The sequence below is a fragment of the Xyrauchen texanus genome, chromosome 33 (assembly GCF_025860055.1).
Source record: "Xyrauchen texanus isolate HMW12.3.18 chromosome 33, RBS_HiC_50CHRs, whole genome shotgun sequence".
NCBI classification, from domain to species: Eukaryota; Metazoa; Chordata; class Actinopteri; order Cypriniformes; family Catostomidae; genus Xyrauchen; species Xyrauchen texanus.
In genome coordinates, this window is record NC_068308.1 from 35,558,622 (window position 1) to 35,579,950 (window position 21,329).

At 38.5% G+C, this 21,329-nt stretch overlaps 2 protein-coding genes across 3 annotated transcripts in view; both read left to right on the plus strand.

Annotated features, from left to right (window-relative positions):
• kif5bb (kinesin family member 5B, b) overlaps positions 1-16,189 on the plus strand; it is a 32,066-nt gene extending 15,877 nt beyond the window's left edge. Inside the window, exons 9-26 of one of the 2 annotated variants that reach the window (XM_052103014.1) lie at positions 87-191; positions 303-448; positions 2,398-2,546; positions 2,638-2,828; positions 4,814-4,882; positions 5,213-5,419; positions 5,889-6,032; positions 6,252-6,440; positions 6,700-6,817; positions 6,992-7,047; positions 7,164-7,273; positions 7,621-7,722; positions 7,802-7,862; positions 7,952-8,023; positions 11,402-11,506; positions 11,596-11,812; positions 12,184-12,319; positions 12,613-16,189. In XM_052103014.1, the coding sequence (XP_051958974.1) occupies positions 87-191; positions 303-448; positions 2,398-2,546; positions 2,638-2,828; positions 4,814-4,882; positions 5,213-5,419; positions 5,889-6,032; positions 6,252-6,440; positions 6,700-6,817; positions 6,992-7,047; positions 7,164-7,273; positions 7,621-7,722; positions 7,802-7,862; positions 7,952-8,023; positions 11,402-11,506; positions 11,596-11,812; positions 12,184-12,314 (2,172 nt within the window). In that variant the 3' untranslated portion in view covers positions 12,315-12,319; positions 12,613-16,189. The remainder of the gene's footprint in view (positions 1-86; positions 192-302; positions 449-2,397; positions 2,547-2,637; positions 2,829-4,813; positions 4,883-5,212; positions 5,420-5,888; positions 6,033-6,251; positions 6,441-6,699; positions 6,818-6,991; positions 7,048-7,163; positions 7,274-7,620; positions 7,723-7,801; positions 7,863-7,951; positions 8,024-11,401; positions 11,507-11,595; positions 11,813-12,183; positions 12,320-12,612) is intronic. The other variant, XM_052103015.1, reaches the window with a different exon arrangement.
• Positions 16,190-19,090: 2,901 nt separating this feature from the next.
• LOC127626823 (E3 ubiquitin-protein ligase TRIM35-like) lies at positions 19,091-21,136 on the plus strand. Its single transcript, XM_052102888.1, has 3 exons — positions 19,091-19,097; positions 20,434-20,555; positions 20,968-21,136. The coding sequence occupies exons 2-3, from the start codon at positions 20,435-20,437 to the stop codon at positions 21,069-21,071; spliced, it is 225 nt and encodes a 74-aa protein (XP_051958848.1). The 5' UTR covers positions 19,091-19,097; position 20,434; the 3' UTR covers positions 21,072-21,136.
• Positions 21,137-21,329: the final 193 nt, after the last annotated feature.

Here is a 21,329-nt window from a genome sequence, read left to right on the forward strand (position 1 = left end):
TGAGTTGAGTAGTTCCCTATTTGTTTAATGTGTGACAGCACTGATCTGTCTCTGATCTGAATTGTGTGATTTGTGTGTGAATGCAGGTCAGTAAAACTGGAGCAGAGGGCGCTGTGTTGGATGAAGCCAAAAACATTAATAAATCTCTTTCCGCCCTGGGCAATGTCATCTCTGCCCTGGCTGAAGGAACGGTAGGTGTGCTGCACCTAGTTCGTACATATGTATTAGTGTACCGATTATGAACAATTAACTGCATAATTAAATGGATGGGAGTAAAACTGGTATCTCTGTCTTTCTGTCAGACGTATGTTCCATACAGAGACAGTAAGATGACAAGGATCTTGCAGGATTCTCTGGGTGGAAACTGCAGAACGACTATAGTGATCTGCTGCTCTCCATCCTCCTATAACGATGCAGAGACAAAAACCACACTCATGTTTGGACAGCGGTGAGGAGATACATGCGCACACACACAGATGTCTACCTCCCTTTAATGAGAGTGAAATGCTTATACTCGCACAGAAGTGAGAAAACACACCTTAACACCTTGTTCTAACTAGGTGCAGCTATGTTTTGAGCATCAAAATTTCTGTCTTTACTGAATTTTATATGCTGCATGATGTGAAAAAATCACAGCCAATCAGATGTGAGATGGGATTTTTGACCAGGGAGACTTTATTGTGGGTGGAAATTGAAAGCAAGCAACTGTAAAAATACCTTGTGCCTAAAACAAAAAAAAAATATTGGATTAAAATGAAAGAGATGTTTAGTGAAATGTTAAAATAAAATATATAGCTTGATTCTTTGTCACGATGCACATTGTTAGAACATGATGTTGAATATATTTTAAGGGGGGCACTATATATTGTGAAAAAAAAGTTTAAGCTTCAAATGTTAAAATCCCTCTTTACGTAAGTTTGTCATATGAGGTATCATTGGAAAGCTTCAAGACTTTTGAATTTATGTTATATAAAATGCAAAATAAGGCCTGAAAATAGGGCTGGATGATTAACCGAAATAAAATTGAAATCAAGATTTGACCCAGTGGGATTTTCAAACCACGAAGGCTGCGATTTAATTAAATAAATAGTCTCAACAAGCTGCCCGCTCTGTTCTGCCTATATGCATGGCTGTTTTGTTTGTAGTGTGTAGTGCTTTCTTAAATGCATGTTAACAGGATCATTGTATCACACATGTGGTTTCAAAGTGGTTCTGTGCTCCATACACACAAACTCTTCCTATCTTGTGCCCTGAGTGACAGATGTGCTCAAAGTTCAGTTAGGTGTGCTAATGTGCACTGAGCGCATTATTTAAAGCACCCCAGATATACTTTAATTGCACATTTGCGTAATTTCACATACCTCTATGTTTGGCCACTACAATTTACTATACACATATAAAATAACCCTATGAGAGCAGCTTTTTTGTTGACAGCAAGGTAGATGAGAGCATTTCACTGCATTAAAAGGCTGAAAACAACATAAACTTCCATCCCTTCCAAAATTAAAGCTTCCACCGAACTAATGGCTTGAAGGTTTACCGGGATTGCATAGGAAGTTAAACAATTATTAAATAAAGAAATAATTAATTATAAATTATTATAGTAATAATGATTATTATTATAAAATAATATCTATATTTTTTACAATTTCTTAATATTATTATTATTGCAATAATTACAAATTCAAGTTGACTGGGTTTATTAAAGTGATAATGATTTTATTTTTTTTTTTAAGAGGACTTTGAACTTTGGAGGAAGTGTGAACGCTTTCTAGAACAGTATTTCTGGTTGGCAGTAAAGCATGTGCGAAACATAGTTTAATTTTGGTCAAAAGGAATCACGTTTTTTTGTTTTGTTTATCATATCGCAGTTCAAATCGCAATCAAAATGTATTTTTCAAAATAATCTTAATTCGATTTTTTTTATCCAAATCATTCAGCCCTACCTGAATACATTAATGTCACAAACAGTGTTGGGTGAAACGTGTTACAAAGTAATTTTCTAAACAATTTGCCATTTTTTTACTTGTCTGTGAGCTTGCTTGGCTGAATAATACAATGTTATGTCTTAGATAAAATATGCCATCCAGCATAAAAAAGCGTGCTAAACAAATCATAAGAAAAACATGTTTTCGACAATTGATGGTAAACTTTTATATACCATCGCAAAATAGATCATCACATTCTAATGACACCTAGATTGAGATTCTAGTCCACTCAGAGGCCAATATATTCATTTATATAAGATATTTTTGCAGTTAGTACACGTTATTTGTGAATGGTGAGCTTTTAAATTTGAGTGTAAATATTTTTTAGATACTTTATGTAAAGCATAATAATGTCTCCACTTCTGTATTGTGATAAAGTGGTAACTGTTTTTTGTATCAATGTCCTCAGAGCGAAGACCATTAAGAACACCGTGTGTGTGAATGTGGAGCTGACAGCAGAGCAGTGGAAGAAGAAATATGAGAAAGAGAAAGAGAAGAACAAGACTCTGAAGAACACCATCACCTGGCTGGAGAATGAACTCAACCGCTGGAGGAATGGTAAATGCATACATGCACTCACCCTTACACAAACTACACTCACCTACACACTACTACATCGCAACTTTTGTTTGTGTTTCTGTTTTTTCAGGCGAAAATGTACCCGTCGAGGAGCAGTTTGATAAAGAGAAGGCGAATGCAGATGTTGTGGCTCTAGATAATGTGGTGAATAATGACAAATTTGCATCGTCTCCCAGCATGCCCGGCCTCAAACTCACTGATGCTGAGCGTGTGAAATGTGAGGCTGAACTGGCAAAACTCTACAAACAGCTGGACGACAAGGTGAGACAAATACTTAAATACTGGCCATATATGAACAAATCATTTGGGCTATTCATGTAGGTTAGAGTTCTCAGATATTGCTAAGTTGATGCAAAATTGATGTCTTATTACAGTACAGTAAAATATGTCATGATCATAAAATGTAATATTACGTTTATTAGAGAAAGGATAAAGTACTCTGAAGTAGAGGTCGAACAAAAGTAGTTTTTATTGATTTACAGACTGATCAAAGATTTCTTAGTCTTTCCTTACTATGGGGCTTACATTGGGGCTACAAACCTTAAAAATGAATAATATCCCCAAATCAGTTTATTGTAGGTAACCTAATTTTGTATTTTATCACAAGATGTGCATATGTATATATATTTAGATGTTATCAAACTATTATTTGTCAAAGTTAAACACTTAACATTTTATTTGAAGTGTCAGGTTCTGTAGTTAATGTCATTATGCTTTCAATCAAACCTGACCATGGCGTTACAAGAGAAGACAAAGAATAAGTATTTTCCTACCAATAATTTATTTCAAACACAAAAATGTAATAACTTGCAATAATGCAATGAAAATGAACATCAAGAAACAGAAATGACTTGCAAAATTCAGAAAATTCAGTTAGAGTATAAAACAGAAGAATTAGAGTAAATATTTTTCAAACTTTCTATATTAAAAATTTATTTAGCATATTATTTTAAATGTATTATTATAATTATTTATTTAGCAAAGTGAGCGTGTTAGATTGCTGTCATCAGCTGGAAAACAACAGATGACTTGTAATGCCAACAATGACCAAAAGATGGCTGTAGAGCTCCACTTATTGATGCCCTGGTTTCTCTCTCTCTCTCTCTCTCTCTCTGTGTTTGTGTTCTGCATTGTGAATGTGTTATCGTCTCACCCCTTAATTTCTGAGTTTTTGTGTTTAGCATTGTGATATAGCTCTGTGTTATAGTCTCACCAGTTCATTTTTGTGTACAGGTTCAATGTTTGAACAAGGTTCAAAGACACCTTGTAGCACATGAACTAGATGTCCATGAGCTTTGTTCTCTGAGTTATAGATGATATCAGATTAACTTGAGCTCTAAACACCACTTAAAAGTGAACTGCCTGGTCACTTTACATGTCAACCGTATATATGTGTTGCACTGAGGATGTTTTATAGTCTCAATTTTTTTGCATTGTGGCTGATTTATTGATTGTATTTGACAGATTAAAAAAATAGCTGTTTTTTCCCCATTCATTTTTAATGGTCGGTCAATTTTGAACACGAATACCAAAAGTGTTGCTTTTTTTACACGACCACTTAGGCTTACCCAATTTTTTTAATTTTCAGATGGCAAATGGTGGAAAAGTCACCTAATCTTGTACTGCTTAGATAAAGGAAACCATTTTTATTAAATGAGGAAAATGTATTTAGGTCAAAAATGACTGAATACCATATGAAGGTTAAAAATTACAGAGGCTTGGCTCTGTTTCAATGATCTATGTGTATTTAACAAATGAAGCTTTTATAGCATATATATATATACACACACACAGATGGAATTTATTGATGAGGAATTAAACAAATTAGAAATAAGAAAAAAATCATATCTGAAACTATTGCCATAGATTTTTTTTTTTGATAGGCGATAGTTCCAAAAGCAACTATCAGCAATGATTAATGGGTAAAACCAATATATTGTGCTGTCTTTACACTGAAGTGACAGCAGTGATTTTTGTTTTTTATTATTAACACAATTGCATTAGTACATTTGTGGTCTGATTCTTTAGAGTTGGGACAGCAACAGGCCTGCACACTTTTTTGGAGAGGTTAGAGGGTGTTCTTGCAAAGTATAGTGCAACTGAATTGAACAGAACACATGTCTTGAGGCGACTTTTTACAACTGAACTATTTTTAGCTTGGAACAGCATCTTAAAGGTGATATTCATGGTTTATATTAAAAACAAAATAACATTAAAGTTAAGAATGTGCCTCTTTGTGTCTGTAGGATGATGAAATTAATCAGCAGTCTCAGCTGGCTGAGAAACTTAAGCAGCAGATGTTGGATCAGGAGGAGGTGAGAACTGAACAGCCACATTAAATTCACATTATCTCTGACAAAAAAACTGTTCAAGTTTCTGGTCAAGTCATACATGTGCACCTTAAATGTTGAGTAGCGGTGCTCGTGCAAATGATGCAGGCTTAAATACGGCCTGTGCGGTGTCCCTATCCCACACCCATCTCTTTCGAGATAATTTCCTGTCATTCTCTCCTATTCCCGTATGAGACTCAAAAAAAGTTAATGCACAGATGAACGTTTTACTTTCACAGTGGACAAACTCAAAACCCATTGATGTCTTTAAAATAATAGAAGTTTGGATGTATATTTATCTGAATATGTTTGTAGCTTCTGGCCTCAACGCGACGGGACCATGACAACCTTCAGGCGGAGCTGACGCGTCTGCAGATGGAGAACGAGGCATCTAAAGAGGAGGTGAAGGAGGTGCTGCAGGCTCTGGAGGAGCTCGCTGTCAACTACGATCAGAAGAGTCAGGAAGTGGAGGACAAGACCAAGGAGTTTGAGACCCTGAATGAAGAGCTTAACCAGAAATCTGTGAGGAGAAACTCAAGTCTAATTATGGTTAATGAAATATAGATAGAACAGGATAGTGTTAAACACATTGACAGCACTCTGAGCAAATGTTTAAGCAATAAGCCCCTCAAGGTTTTGCGTTTGTGTTTTTTACCTTATTGGGCACAATGCGAATACAGGTTATTGCTCGCTGTTTTCAGGCTGCTAGAATGAGCGCTCCTGGAAAAAAAAAATATTATCTGGATTGGACAATTTACAAGGTTCAAAGACACCTTGTAGCACATGAACTAGATGTCCATGAGCTTTGTTCTCTGAGTTATAGATGATTTCAGATTAACTTGAGCTCCTTCCTGTCACAATTAGGCTGTTCTTGACCATAATTAGCTGAAAACCGATAGTTAAAAGTGTGGCTACGCAAGATTATGGTATCCATGATTAACCCACTGATGAACATGTAGGTTCTGAACATTGTGTATCTGTATTATTTCAGAGCATTCTTGCATCAATTGACTCGGAGCTGCAGAAACTGAAGGAAATGACCAACCATCAGAAGAAGAGAGTGACTGAGATGATGTCATCACTGCTCAAAGACCTGGCAGAGATTGGCATCGCCGTGGGCAGCAATGACATCAAGGTAACAAAACGACAAACCATCATTATGCATTTTCCAATAGAGAAAGTCATCAAACCTGAATGTATTTAATTTAATAATTTAAATGACCCCACACACACACAAACGTATCTTCATCTCTGCTTTTTAATTCCCTCTTTCCTTTTGCTTTTCAAAAAAAACATCTCACACACTCCTCTAACCTCAATTATTTCTGTTTCTTTGTTCTTCTCTGTCTCTCAGCAGCATGAGGGAGGAGGTCTCATAGATGAGGAGTTCACTGTGGCACGTCTTTACATTAGTAAAATGAAGTCGGAGGTAAAGACTCTGGTGAAGCGCAGTAAGCAGCTGGAGAGCACTCAGGCCGAGAGCAGTAAGACAATGGATGAGAATGAGAAAGAGCTTGCAGCCTGTCAGCTCCGTATCTCTCAGGTAAACACACCTTTTCTCCCACGGTCACTTTTACACTGCGTCCTAACCAGGTGCACAATTGGACTTTTCACCTGGTGGGAACAATGTGTGAAAAATCTCGTAGACTTTCGGCCGTAGACTTTGGCGACTACCCAAAAACGTGTAAAACCAGTCTTATGTTTTTAATGGATGATTGTACATATGAACAATACATGCTCAAAATTACAATAATAGCTTGGATATTATAAATGGACAATGATATGTATTTGTCTGTTTGCAGTATGAGGCAAAGATCAAGTCTCTGACTGAGTATCTACAGAACGTTGAGCAGAAGAAGAGACAGCTAGAGGAGAATGTTGATTCTCTCAATGAGGAACTGGTCAAAATCAGTGCCCAGGGTACACATGCTTCTCTCTCATATTTCTAATATCTCGCATTTATTAATGAATCGGTAAATCAATGCAGTCCAGGCAAGGGCCCCTTCACCAGTCTCATCACTGCCCTGTTGTGGTGAAAGGGCATTGCTTCTGAGTGACATGGTATTTTGATGCAGTTTATTTTCCTGTGCGCAGAGAAAGTTCATGCTATGGAGAAGGAAAATGAGATACAATCTGCAACTGAAGTCAAGGTATGTCTTTTTTCAAATTAAATACATCCAGATTACATGCTTGGAGTTTAACAGTTAAAAGCTGATTGTTAATATTTGAAGAGAGACCGTAACAGTGTTTCTCTGTTTGTTTACAGACTGCAGTTGAGCAACAGATTCAGAACCACAGAGAAGCTCATCAGAAACAACTGAGCAGCCTGAGAGATGAGCTGGAGACCAAGGAGAAGCTCATCACTGAGCTACAAGAGTAAGACACACATACTTGCACTGTTGTTTCACTATGTTAGTGAGGATATCTCATAGATGCTATTTTTTTTTATATAAGTGTAATTATATTTTACACACCTTTACCCATACAGAAACATTTTAATATTAGCAAATTTTAAGCAAAACATGATTTGGCCAATTTATGAGCATTTTTTTAACCAGAAAGGACTGCATTTTTAATACAATTGCATTTTAAAAACGTGGCTCTGAAGTATAGCCCAACCTGCATGCACACATAAAAGACCAGAAGAGCAGCAATCTTGCACTGAGTCAAGGCCACATGTGCTCAGACTACATACATTTCTAAATCTGTTGTTGTATCTGCAGTCTGAATCAAAAGATCATGTTGGAGCAGGAGCGTTTGAAGGTGGAACATGAGAAACTCAAATCTACTGATCAGGAGAAGAGCCGCAAACTGCATGAGCTCACGTACGTCACAAACACAACATGCGTTGAATAGTGTACAAGAAAGCGTTTTGTCTTGTGTTAATGTTAAATATATTTACAGGGTGATGCAGGACAGAAGAGAGCAGGCCAGACAGGATCTCAAAGGCCTGGAGGAGACAGTGGTATGTCACATTTTCATTCTGTGTCTGAGAAATGTCACTTTTCATACTGCGTATGTGTTCACTCTGTGATCTCTTTTTCCTCTCTACAGGCCAAAGAGCTACAGACTCTTCATAACCTGAGGAAACTGTTTGTCCAGGATCTGGCCACACGGGTCAAGAAGGTACAATAAAGTTGTAAATGTGGTCTCCTTTAGTTAACCCTCCTGTTGTCTTAAAGAAAAAGTTCACCCAAAAATGAAAATTTTCTCATCATTTAATCACCCTCATGCCATCCCAGATGTGTATGACTTTTTCTTCTGCTGAACACAAATTAAGATTCAAATTTTTTGAAAGATATCTCTGCTCTATAGGTCTGTGTAATGCAAGTGAATGGTGGCCAGAACTTTTTTAAGGTCCAAAAATCACAGAAAACAGCATAAACTCCAGTGGTTTAATATATGTCTTTTGAATCAATGCAATCACTTTGGGTGAGAAACAGATCAAGATTTAATTGATCTGATTCTCACCCACACCTCTCATATTGCTTTTGAAGACATATATTTAACCACTGGAATCATATGGATTATTTTTATGCTGCCTTTATATGCTTTTTTTGTACTTGAAAGGTGTGGTTACCATTCACTTTCATTATATTGACCTACAGAGCTGAAATATTCTTCTAAACTCTTTGTGTTCTGCAGAAAAAATAAAGTTATACACATCTGGGATGACATGACGGTGAGTAAATAATGAGAGAATTTAAATTTGTGGGTGAACTGTCCCCTGCACCCTCCTTATTTCCTTTGGGTCATTTTTTACCTATGTTGAAAACCATTTAAAATGCATCCATTTTTGATTAGTGAACAACGGCACTTAAGAAACCTCCTAAAGGAAATCTGTTTTATAGTGGTCCCAAACTGTATAATGAGGGGGGGGTTGTTATTTTAAATATATATATATATATATATATATATATATATATATACACACACACACACACACACACACACATTTATTCATACATACCCACACACTGAATATTAATAGATTAACTATTTTATTTTAAATAATATTTTGCACTTTTAGCATTTTATAAGTGTCCATTTTAGAGTTACAATTTTAGTACATGCCTGTTCAACAATTTTTTAGCTTTCTCCGATTTCTGAACTTCAATTGGATCACGGCAATTCAGATGCAACTGAATTGAGGCAACGGCGTTCGTGCCCACTCAGCCAATGACATTGAGCGTGCGGTGCTAAGCTCTCGATATAAGCGGGTGTCATAGTGCCATCAGTCAGAATTTATTGACTGAAAGCGGTGGCTAAGCCTCCTGATAGTGAAATCCAGTAGCATGGCTAGCAGCGCAATGTCTCGTTCCTGAGTGTGGCACCGCTTTACATTTGAATGTCTGAAGCACAGCTGATATCGAGGGATTTTGTATGTTGTGAAATAAGGCAGTATAAACAAAGTATGACTGCACTTAACATGAACATGATGTGAAGTGAATTCATCGAGTTCTCGAGGCAGACCTTAGAACACAGTGAATTAATGCTGCTGCACAGACAATATCTGTGAAGCCACCGAATGCACTTCAAGGTTGTACAATTGTGTAAAGGTGCTGGGCGAAGCCCAACCTGCCGCCAGGCATATTTTTTGTATAGAAATAAAATTTTCCCATGCCCAAGAGGCGGCCATACCTCTTGTTGAGGGGGCCTCAATGCTAAAAGTGCATTGGGTTCCCTGAGATTTGTACGCCAGTGTTATTGCATCGAAAATCCTATGTGACAGTCTCTGCTTTGAGGCTGGCATGCCCTTTGAGCGACCTCTGAAATGGACAAAAAGGTGGTCCATTTATCTGAACTGGCTTGTGCGGGACACATCGGTGTGTAGCGCTCTGACTCGACAGCGATTATGAAGGGAGCATTGTTCTTCTGACAGGAAGGGAGGAGGGTAAAATGCTTGTAAAGTAACTACCTGTGCCTTAAAGGGTGTAGAGAGCACTTTGGGAATATAAACTTTTTTCAGTCTCCAGACAGGAGCTGTGCGTTGCAGATCACTCACCCTCTTAACGGATGCCATTGGGTGTAAGGGAGCTGTTTTCAAGGAAAGAGAATGCAGATCAGAGGTCTCGATCAGCTCAAAGGGGGCTTTTGTCAGCGCGTTCAGCACCAAAGCCAGGTCCCATGTAGGGATTTTAGCTGGGCGGTGAGGTCATCTTGCGCCTCTTAGAAAATTGACCACAAAATAGTGTCTACCTACTGGCATGCCCCCTTAAGCTGCATGATATGCCGAAATAGCGGCTACATATACTTTTAGCATAGACGGAGTAAAACCTGCTTCTAAGTGATACTGTAAAAAGTCCAAAATGACAGAAATATGGCAATTAACGGGATCGTCACGTGGCATTTTGCACCATTTAACAAACACATTCCATTTGTAGGCATAGAGCAGTCTCGTTGATGGTGATCCAATAGGATTTCTGAAATCAGAGCAAAGGAGTTTTTCCCATAAGCATCAGGGGTGCGATGTAAGTGATTGAAAGGGAATGCAGTTTTAGGGTTCAAGGTGAATGTGTCTTGTATTACTTCATAATTTAATCACTTTCGTCTGTTTCTTTAGTACAAAGATATATATTACTGAACCTGCAGGGTTGCGTTCACAATGCATTCTAACCTCATGGAAATAAAGTGAACTAGTCACAGCACCTCCTGAGATGATCAGAGATCATTTGCAGCATTCTCATAGATGGCATTATTCTTGCAAACAGTTTTCAGATGAATGAAACAGAAAAAAAAGAGTGAAAACTCTTTAAATGAAATAGTTCCACATGACAGGCTCGTGCTGCACGCCTCTGAACAAACAGCGACCCTGACTCAAGCATTGATGGCTTTTCTTTTGTCTGTTCTTAAAAATAAATGAAAGTGTGTTTCTTCAAGTGCATTTCTTGTCCTGTGTCAGTCCGAGATGTCTTACGGGTCGCCGACCTGTTGCGGTTATTTGGTAACTTCACAGATCCATGGTTTTGCCATTTCCCGATATTGTCGATCATCATCTGTTCACAATCGGGATGTTTGTAAGACATCATCTATATGTGATTACGTTGTTATATCACCCAGCCCTAGTCTTGAGTCAAAGTCACAACATTGAATTCCAATACCAAAAACTATGCAGTATTTATAATGAATTCTTTACCTGTCACGATTCAGAAATGTCCTTAAGACAATAGGAGGGTTAAGTGTGAAAAAATACTTCAGTGAAAGAAATGTGGATGGTAAAATCAATGGTCGGAGCTATAGCGTCATAGTTGCTGCATGTGTTTTATACATGTTGTTCATGCTGTGGTGCTCATGTGGCTGTCGTAGGTTTGAATCTGATCTGCAAGACTCCCACTCTCCCCAATCATTTTTTGTCCCTTTTCTGTTTCTATCTATTCTCAGCCGACTTTCTTACTGACCGGTGGCAGACTATTGTTGTTTCATATGTTCCTGCTTGGCTGTATTTCTTGAGTTCTTTTGACCACTCTAAGAAAGGCCTGAATAGTGTGTGTGTGTTTTTTATAGAGTTCTGAGATGGACTCTGATGACACTGGTGGGAGTGCAGCACAAAAACAGAAGATCTCATTCCTTGAGAACAACCTTGAGCAGCTCACTAAAGTGCACAAGCAGGTAAACACGCATTTGAAACCACATACACTAAAGAGGTTATAGATTCTCTCACAACACACTCACTCTCTATATTCTTTTTCTCTGTCTAGCTGGTGCGTGATAATGCTGACCTGCGCTGTGAGCTCCCTAAGCTAGAGAAGCGCCTGCGGGCGACAGCAGAGCGTGTGAAGGCTCTGGAGTCTGCACTAAAAGAGGCCAAAGAGAATGGAGCCCGGGACCGCAAACGCTACCAGCAGGAGGTGGACCGCATCAAAGAGGCCGTCAGGGCCAAAAACATGGCCCGCAGAGGACACTCCGCACAGATTGGTCAGTACACATACACCCTGATAGATAGCAACACTCCGCTCTTCTGATAAAATAGTGTTTAAAATGGCATGATTTATATAAAGATAATCAAACAATAGTATGCTGCGTAGTTGTCACATGACCATTATGTTGCAAGATTCATTTGGTGAATAGTGTCCATTTATCCTCTCAGCAATAAAAAGTTATATGTCATTTTAACCCAGTGATGTATAATAATTGTACACTTACGACTTAATTGTATCACCAAAAATGAAAGGTTGACAGCATTGTGCTCTGGTTATATACTGCACATTTTTGCTAATTTAGTTGCTCATTCTTAACCCAACTTGTTTTTGGGTCTAATTAACCAGTCTCATTGTTTCTTTTCACAGCCAAGCCAATCAGACCAGGTCAGCCCCCTGTCGCCTCTCCCACGCACCCTAGTGTCAACCGTTCAGGGGCTGGGCTCTTCCAGAACAACCAATTATTGACCATCCGTGGTGGAGGTGGAGTCAAACAGTAAAATAAGTAAGTAGATGGATTTGAAAGTAATGTTACTATTTGAATAACGGCCACTGTTCATGGTCCAATAAATTTGCAATAGATAAAATCAAGTCCCGTCCCCTTTATATATATATATATATATATATATATATATATATCTATATATATATACCTGTTTTATTTATGCACATTACGGAAGTATAATGGCTTCCGAGTGCTATTTCTTGTTGACTTTGATGAAAAGAAAACATTCAACTTATATTATTGAAATTTTAACTCATGTTCCGTTTTTCTCTCTCCCTCTCTATCTCTTACAGTTTCTAGCTGTTGAATGCTGAATTTAACCCCTGTAGCCCCAGCTGAAGCTGATATCATCTCAAAAAAAACGAAACAGCATTCCACAGCACGGGAAGTTTCAATACTATACATATGAAAATGAATATAAGTATATATATATATGTGTATGAACGATGAAATACTATCCCCGTCTGGGCTGTACAGTTGTTCCTCCATTCTTATCTCTTATATCTTCCCTTTAAAAATATGAAGAAAACAAAAACATAAAAACAGGCTTTTTGCACCAGTGGGGACACGTGTAACTAGCGAGTATCTCTCACTCTTGCACAGTAGGTTTTGCTCACATTATGCTCTCCACGTCCTTCACTGTGCCAAGTTGAATGTATTTCACGTTTTCAGAAGGAAAAAAAAAAAAGGCAGAAATGAATGAAAAATGGTTAAAAACAAAAAGAAAAAAATATTAGCTGCATTATTTTAGCCTTATTTATGTATGTTCCTGTTTTGTAGAGAGTTAGCTTGTTCTCTCTTTGAGTATTTTCTATTGAACATTTCACCAATATACACCGATCAGCCACAACATTAAAATCATCTGCCTAATATTGTGTAGGTCCCCCTCATGCTGCTAAAACAGCGCCAACCCACATCTCCGAAAAGCATTCAGAGATGATAATCTTCTCATTACAATTGTACAGAGCAGTTATCTGAGTTACCGTTGACTTTGTCAGTTCAAGCCATTCTCTGTTGACCTGTTCTATGGATGGAAGGTGTTTCCATCCATAGAACTGCCACTCACTGGATGCTTTTTGTTTTTGGCACCATTCCGAGTAAATACTAGAAAATGTTGTGCATGAAAAACAAGCATCCATGTGATTGATCTAATCAGCCAATCGTGTGAATACATTGCATAAAATCATGCAGATATAGGTCAGGAGCTAACGTTAATGTTCACATCAACCATCAGAATGGGGAACGTTTTTGATCCCAGTGATTTGGACCATGGCATGATTGTTTGTGCCAGATGGGATGATTTTAGTATTTCTGTAACTGCTGATCTCCTGGGATTTTTATGCACAACAGTCTGTAGAATTTACTCCAAATGGTGCCAAAAATGAAAAACATCCAGTGAGTGGCAGTTCTGTGGACAGAAATGCCTTGTTGATGAGAGAGGTCAACAGAGAATGGCCAGACTGTTTCAAACTGACAAAGTATACGGTAACTCGGATAACCACAAAGCTAACACTGTTTTGGCTGCACGAGGGGGACCTACTCAATGTTAGTCAGATGGTTTTAATGTTGTGGCTGATCGTTGTAAGTTAAACACTACAATTGAACTGTATATAGGAACCAATTAACTTGTTTTTGTAAGAATGATGGACATAATGAAAAGAAAATAACTATGATGAAAGGGTAGTCTAAAAATAGACAGTCAAATGCAGTTCTATTAAAGGAGGCTACTTAATCTGGATACACCTATGCTACAGGTATATTTAAAGCACTGTATGAACACAACAAATCATTGTTACATCATAAAGACGTGTGTAAATCACAGCCTGAGTCATAGCTAAACAAAAACATAAAATAAAAAAAATGCTAATAATAAATACTAATACAATTTTACGTTCTTTTTGTAATTTCAGTTCTCACAGGTAGACTTTGACATATTGCTTTTGTTCTGTAAACATTTGGTTTTCAAAAATCACTACAAATCATCATTAATCATGTGTGTGGACTTTCCTCATAGTTCTACCTAAAAATATATACCCAGACAGAATTGTAATTAGATTGTCTATTTAGAAATATGCAGTGTTTTCAATAATGTATTTAGGCCAGGGGACCTCACATCGAATTTGAAGGATTATTCTCGTTTCAATTCAAGTTAAGCTTAATCGACAGTGTTTGCATAATGTTGAATACCACAAAAATGTGTTTTGAATCATCCCTCCGTTTAAAAAAATTAAATAAAAATTGTGGGGTTCAGTGAAGCACTTGCAATGGAAGTGAATGGGGCCAATCTGTAATGTTAAATGTTAAAATACTCAACCATTTCAAAAGTATGGCCACAAGACATAAAGAACATGTGTGTTAACATGATTTTAGTGTGATAAAATCACTGTCTTAACTTTTCTTGGTGTAGTTATAGCCAATTTTACTTATTTGTGGTGATGTAATGTCAACAAACCCTAAAATGACTGTAAAAATTACAATTTAAATGACTTTACAGCTCAAATAATACATGAGTTTTAACAGAAGAATTCATGTTAAATTAAGTTTTAAGATTCACATTTCTGTCTTTAAACCCTCCAAACTATCACTAGCGTTTTAAATGTGGAAATGGTCTCGTCCCCTACCCTTCATAAATGCTCTCTCAGAGCAATATGAAGTAAGTTTCTGATTGGTTTAGTTTTTGACCTAAACATTATTTTCTGTTTTTGTGTGAGGTTTGTGCAGTGGCTAAACAGCCATTGTAGTCACTATATACATACAGTCCTGTTTTTTACCCTTTATTTTTAGTTTATGGTTTTGTTCAGTTTAGGGTTCATACTTAAAAGTTTTAGAAATGGTGAACGTATCCGTGCACTTCAAACTGTAAGGTGCAAACAACCCACGGGAAACCACACAGCATTTAGTTCTGGCTTATAGAACCAAAAAATGTAAGGCAATCGAATGTGGATTATCATCTGCTGTGATTTTGTTTACCTTGTGATTGTGTTTGCTCATGTATACCTGCTGATTGGCTCTCGATTCTTACGGTTTCAATGCTTTTCATTCAACATTACTGCCTTTTTTGAGTAGTGTTAGTGGGTGGGGCCTATGTAACAGTGGGCGGGGGTTTATTTAAACATTTTAGGTAAAGTTTTCTTTTAGTTGTACTTGCAACTAGATGATATTGTTTTATTTATTTCCATTTTATTGTAGGTTAGGAATTTTGCTGTTCAACTGTTTGTTGTTTTTTTAAGTAAACATTTGTTATGTTTTTCTTACAAGTATATGTAGATTCCGATGTACTTTGTTTCCATTTTCCTTTGATTTGTTTATTTTTCCAGTTGGATCCGGATCCTACTTGGTGTCCTGTGTAAATGACAGTAGTACTGTAGTAGCAGGGGGAATATTGAAGAGTTTAAGGACCATATGTGTGCAATATAAATCTGGCGTAATGCATGTTTCACAGTACTGAAGGAAATCTTTTGTCTTGTTCACAATTTAATATTTTAAAAGCACTTTAAAATGTACCATTTCAATTAAAAACCGCACTTGTTGAAAACTGAAAATTAGCATCTCACGCATCAAATTCCTTCACTGAAGTTTATAATTATTGTTAGCTTTGAGGAGATCATGTGTTTTGAAGATTGTCATTATTATATTTGGTCTTTTTCTTTGCCACGTTTCTGCATTTTTAACAGTTACTGGGGAAAACATTCAGTTTAAATGGCTCTAATGAGATGATGTTATGCTAATGAGGTGATCAGATGTATGTACTCAGATGTAGGTTCTTCAAAATGTGTAGACTGAATTGCTGTGTATATTTCCTTCAGTTGCTTACTGTAGGCCAATTTTCACCCCTTGACATGAAATGCAAATAAAGTTGGGTAAAACAGACCTGGGTGTGTTTGGTTTTGTTAAAGCTTTATCGCAAATATCTGATATAAATGGTACCTAAGTTGAGAGTCGCATTCCATTTGTTGGTGCTCCAAATGAATGCATAATTTCCTTTATAGAAAAGGGTTACTTTCAAGTCCTGCTAATATAAAAATTGTAGGATTTGTACTGGTACACAGAGTTTGTCTTGGATGATTCTCCCAAGCCGGTCTCGTGACAAGGCTATAGCCCCTTTCTCACATACAGTCCCGGTACTTTTCCCTTAGTAACTTTCTAGGCGAGAACTATTACAAGGAACAGACCGACCAAGGAGACTTTTCCGCTCTTGCACTCACTAATGTAACCCTCATAGTGACATCATCTAGTATGGACCATTTTTATTTGGACATTGTTGGCTCATGCGATTTCAATAGCTACAACAGAAGAAAAGCTAAACATGTCCCTTAAGGTGTGAAAAACGCTGAAAAGTAGTAGTCCCAGGGAAAAGTACCTTTTAGCTTTGATTACAGCGCGCATTCGTCGTATCATTGTTTCAACAACCTTATGCAACGTCAAAACATTTATTTTCATCCAGAGTTGCGTTAATTTTGCGGAGATCTTGTATTGATGTTGGGAGATTCGAACCACTCCGTAAAGTCTTCTCCAGCACATCCCAAAGACTTTCAATGGGGTTAAGGTCAGGACTCTGTGGTGGTCACTACATGTGTGAAAATGTTTCCTCATGCTCCCTGAACCACTCTTTCACAATTTGAATACGATGAATCTTGGCATTGACGTCCTGGAATATGCCCGTGCCGTCAGGGAAGAAAAAATCCATTGATGTGATAATCTGGCCATTCAGTACATTCAGGTTGTCAGCTGACTTCGCTTTATTGCCACATAATGTTGCTGAGCCTAGACCAGACCAATTGAAGCAACCCCAGATCATAACACCGCCACTGTCTATGCATGATGGGTTCATTGCTTCATGCACTTCTCTTCTTACCCTGACGCGAATAGAGTAAATCAACTCTTCAGACCACGTGACTTTTTCCATTGCTCCACAGTCCAATCTTTATGCTCCCTAAAGTAATTTTTTTCTAATTAGCCTCACTAACAAGTGGCTTTCTTGTGGCCACACAGCTGTTTAGTCCCAATACTGTAAATTCTCGTCACATTGTGCATATGGAAATGCTCTTACTTTCACTATTAAACATAGCCGTGGGTTCTACTGTCGATTATTTATTTTTTTTACGATGTGACCAAACGTTTTAGTGGTCTACGATCACTCAAGATTGTTTTCCAACCACATTTCTTCCATGAAGCTGATGGATCACCACTGTCCTTCCAGGTTTTAATGTGTTGGACACTTCTTAACCCAATTCCAGTGATTTCAGCAATCTGTATTTTCCTTTGATTGATGCAGGCCAATAATCCCTTATTAAAAAAAAAATCCACGACCACGGGACACGCCTTTAGTTCCGACATGGTTGTTTAAAGGTGCGTACACACTGCCAGCGACATCGCGCGCGACAGCGACTCAATACCATTCATTTTCAATGCGAGCACAGCGACTTCCGGCGACACGAGCTGTCGCGACCGACAGCTAAGAAATGAGAAACTACACACTGCATCGGTTAAGGTGCGTACACACTGCCAGCGACTTTATCGCTGCAGGTCGCCAGTGGCTGGCGGTGAAGTCGCTAGTGGGTGTTCCCACTGCTGGTTGCCTAGTAACGTTCATAAATGACATTCACGGATGCCATTCCATTGCTGTTGACAGCGAATCTCTTTTCTTGCCACTAAAAACAAACATTTTGGAGGGAAAAGACTAAATATAAATGGAATCAGTACATAAAATGCTTTATATCAAAGATGAATGAGAAACAAGGCGTGCTGTTTGCCAGAGCGGCTGTTTATCTGCGGCGAAAATGCAAATGCCGTTCTGTCTGGGTCCATAAAGTCCCCGCGATCTCAGATACACCTTTACACGCAGTATTTTTCTTAAAAATGTCCTTGTACGTGGGAAGAGACATATCATAGAGCACTGGAAAAATTTTAACAGCAACAATTAGCCTTTCATCCATCTTTCCGTTACTGCAGGAGCTGAGAGAGAGAGAGAGAGAGAGAGAGAGAGAGAGAGAGAGAGAGAGAGAGAGAGAGAGAGAGAGAGAGAGAGAGAGAGAGAGAAGGATCACGTGAGCTCTCCCGTCGTCTCTCCTATTGGCTGTCGCTTCCGTTAGTCGCTCCAAAGTTGAACTTTTCTCAACTTTGTCGCGTCGCTGGACACGCCCACATCTAGCGCCAACGGTCGCGACAGCTCGTGTCGCCGGAAGTCGCTGTGCTCGCATTGAAAATGAATGGTACTTGAACTTGAACTGATATAAACAGCCAGGAGACCTTGCAGCAAAATAACTTTCATAAACAGGGATTTCGTTTGATACCCGGATCATAGCACTGATTGTGTAACAACCAGTGAGCTGCAGACCAAACAAAAAGGACGTTTAGAACACAACTGTTAGATTTACAAATCAAGACAACTACCAGATAAAAAAGTCAGTTTACACCCTCAAACAACTCTGGATGCCAGGGCGAAGGAGCACTACTTCTACGCTGTGGGCACTGTCTGTGCCAGCCTTATCTTCAGTTGTGCCAGCATGAGCTCGGGCAAGACCAGCCAGGCTCTACAGAATGCTACAGGCATGAGTTTCTGGACAGCGCTTATAAGGAACTGTTCAACATGCTGAGGGCAGCCACGTCGGGTGGGAAATGGAGAGGATGGCAGATGATGAATATTTGTGCAAACAGCACAGGGAGAGACACTCAGTACTGCATGGACGATGAGGAATTGATCAGTGTTCAGTGTCAGGGAGATGAACATTGAGGTCATGATTGTAGCTCCATAGAAGAGGCCACTCATGAGTGCAAGGTGAGAAAATGGTGCGTTTCAAGCTTGTTTGAGTATAAAGCTCCATTTGGAGACCCTGCAGCACCTCAGATTGATTTATTAGATTTTTACAGCAATGCTCGGAGCAATTGTAATCATAACTTTAAAGAGGTCAAGAAGAATATTTTGATTCTTCAAATGAAAGTGTACTGTATCTTTCCTTTCCAGTGAAACAAATACTTTATTACAACAAAGCTGCCATAAATGCTCAGTCCGTACTTCATTCTGATGCCAGTCACACTTGAACATATAACTGCCCACATTTGGAAGAGGAAGCTGTGTTATTCCTAAACACTAGCTGAACTAACAAGAGTAAAATGTGGGAAAATATGTCAAACACTGTGCCGTTTCTGGCTGTGTATAGCACCTACAGCTCTGCACGTCTTCCTAAAGGGGTAGATTGTCTGGTCATTTCAGTCAGTTTTCAAGAGTATAAGTGGGACATTTCAGCACAGATTGATTTGTGAACCATTCACAATGTCATGCATGTCTCTCCGCTAAATTCCTAGATATAATGTCAAGTTACACCCATGGATATGACCTCTAAATTTGGATGCCTCAAATGTATAAATGCCGCAATGAATAGATCAAATGGATTATAAACTGGTAGAAATATGGATTCATTGCATTTCTTATAAGCTAAGTACTTGTCTTATATTAAGGATAGATACGTGCATTAATTTAGCATGCAAAACTGACATTTATTCATTCTCACAGAGGGAGTTGAGAGCAGTTCTAATACCTCTGTGAGATAAACTGGAGACATTAAACAGCCAAGGAAACCTGCCAAGCAAGAAATTTCAGAACACATTAGGGTAACATCTCCACTCAAATCCCTCAAAGTGAAATAATCTGGCACTTTGCATGTTTTATCAGAAGTAGTCTGGTTTTAATGGGGCCAAGAGAGTTAAATGGCTACAGTGAGCATTTGGTAGATGTTTTTGTTCACAAGTCTGCTGACCATGCTGTGATTGAAGTTTACTGTGCACTGTTTGCTAAGGCAATCCCCACTTGGCTTACTATTAGTCATACATTGGGTTAGGAATGTTAACAAACACCTAACCATACGTATTAAACTTTGTCATGAGATAAAGAATGGCATGACATCCGTTCTCTTGGGCACGTTAAAGACCACATGTGTTGCCATGTTCTGGATCAATTGCAGAGGTTTGATTGAACATGCAGGAAGTCCTGCTAGAAGAACATTACAGTAGTCCAATCTTGAAATAACAAGAGCCTGGGCGAATAGCAAAGGTCTGACCTAATGTTGCACAATTCAGAGGCCCATTGTTGAAGCTTCTTTTTCTTTATTTCACAGAATGGATTGCACTGTGCAGGATACTAAAGACATCTCAGGAGCTTTGATTGATTTGACCAAACACATTGGCTGCCTGAAGTTCAGAGTCTGGGAGAAGATGCAGAATGTTACAGTCACATACAGTAAGAATGAACAGGCCATTGTTTCTCAATACATAACATGCGAACAACATGTGCATTCTTAGATGAGCACGAATGACGTAAACATTTAACAGGGTTTTAATCTTTCTGTTTAGTCTTTCTAAAATCCGCAGTAGTGGGCATTAAGGCACAGGGTCTTGGAAAAGTTCCTCCCAAAATGTTTGTGGATCAAATTTCTACATTGTCCTCTGTCATGTCACCATGATTTTTCCAAATTTGTTTCTTTGACATGAATGTTGTTCCAAGTCCTATCCCTAAACTCTAACCCTAACCCTACCATTTTCCATATCCCTCAAATCTGATTGACTCAAGAGAATGTCCAACTTGCAAGATTCCATGCAAGCTAAATCTTTGAATAAATATGTAACCTATTCCTCAAACCCCTTCCTTTCAGCTCCAGGGATCCTTGACCCCAACACAGAAGATGTCTGCATCTCTCTATCCAAGGACCTCACCACCATCCTCTACAGACAACCTAGAATGTTACTGCTACTATGAATGTGTCCTGGGCTCCGAGGGTTTCAGCTCAGGTCGCCACAGCTGGGACCTTGAGGTTGGAGAGAATGGGCATTGGGAGTGGCGAGGAGAATTAGTGTAGCAATCACTTATTTTCGCATAAGCTTGAGCAGCAGGGACCAGTTGTCTTTGTGTTAAAGAGAGAGAACAGAGTTCACAATAAGCTTCTGAAAAAATGTGCACCTGTCCAGCCTCGTCAAACACCAGCGGATGACCGATGCATTAGCTTTGGCATGCACA

Coding starts and splice junctions, on each gene's coding strand:
- LOC127626823 (XM_052102888.1), top strand. CDS start 20,435: ATGGATTGCACTGTGCAGGATACTAAAGACATCTCAGGAGCTTTGATT. Junction 20,556..20,967: donor GAATGTTACAGTCACATACA/GTAAGAATGAAC, acceptor CCTTCCTTTCAG/CTCCAGGGATCCTTGACCCC.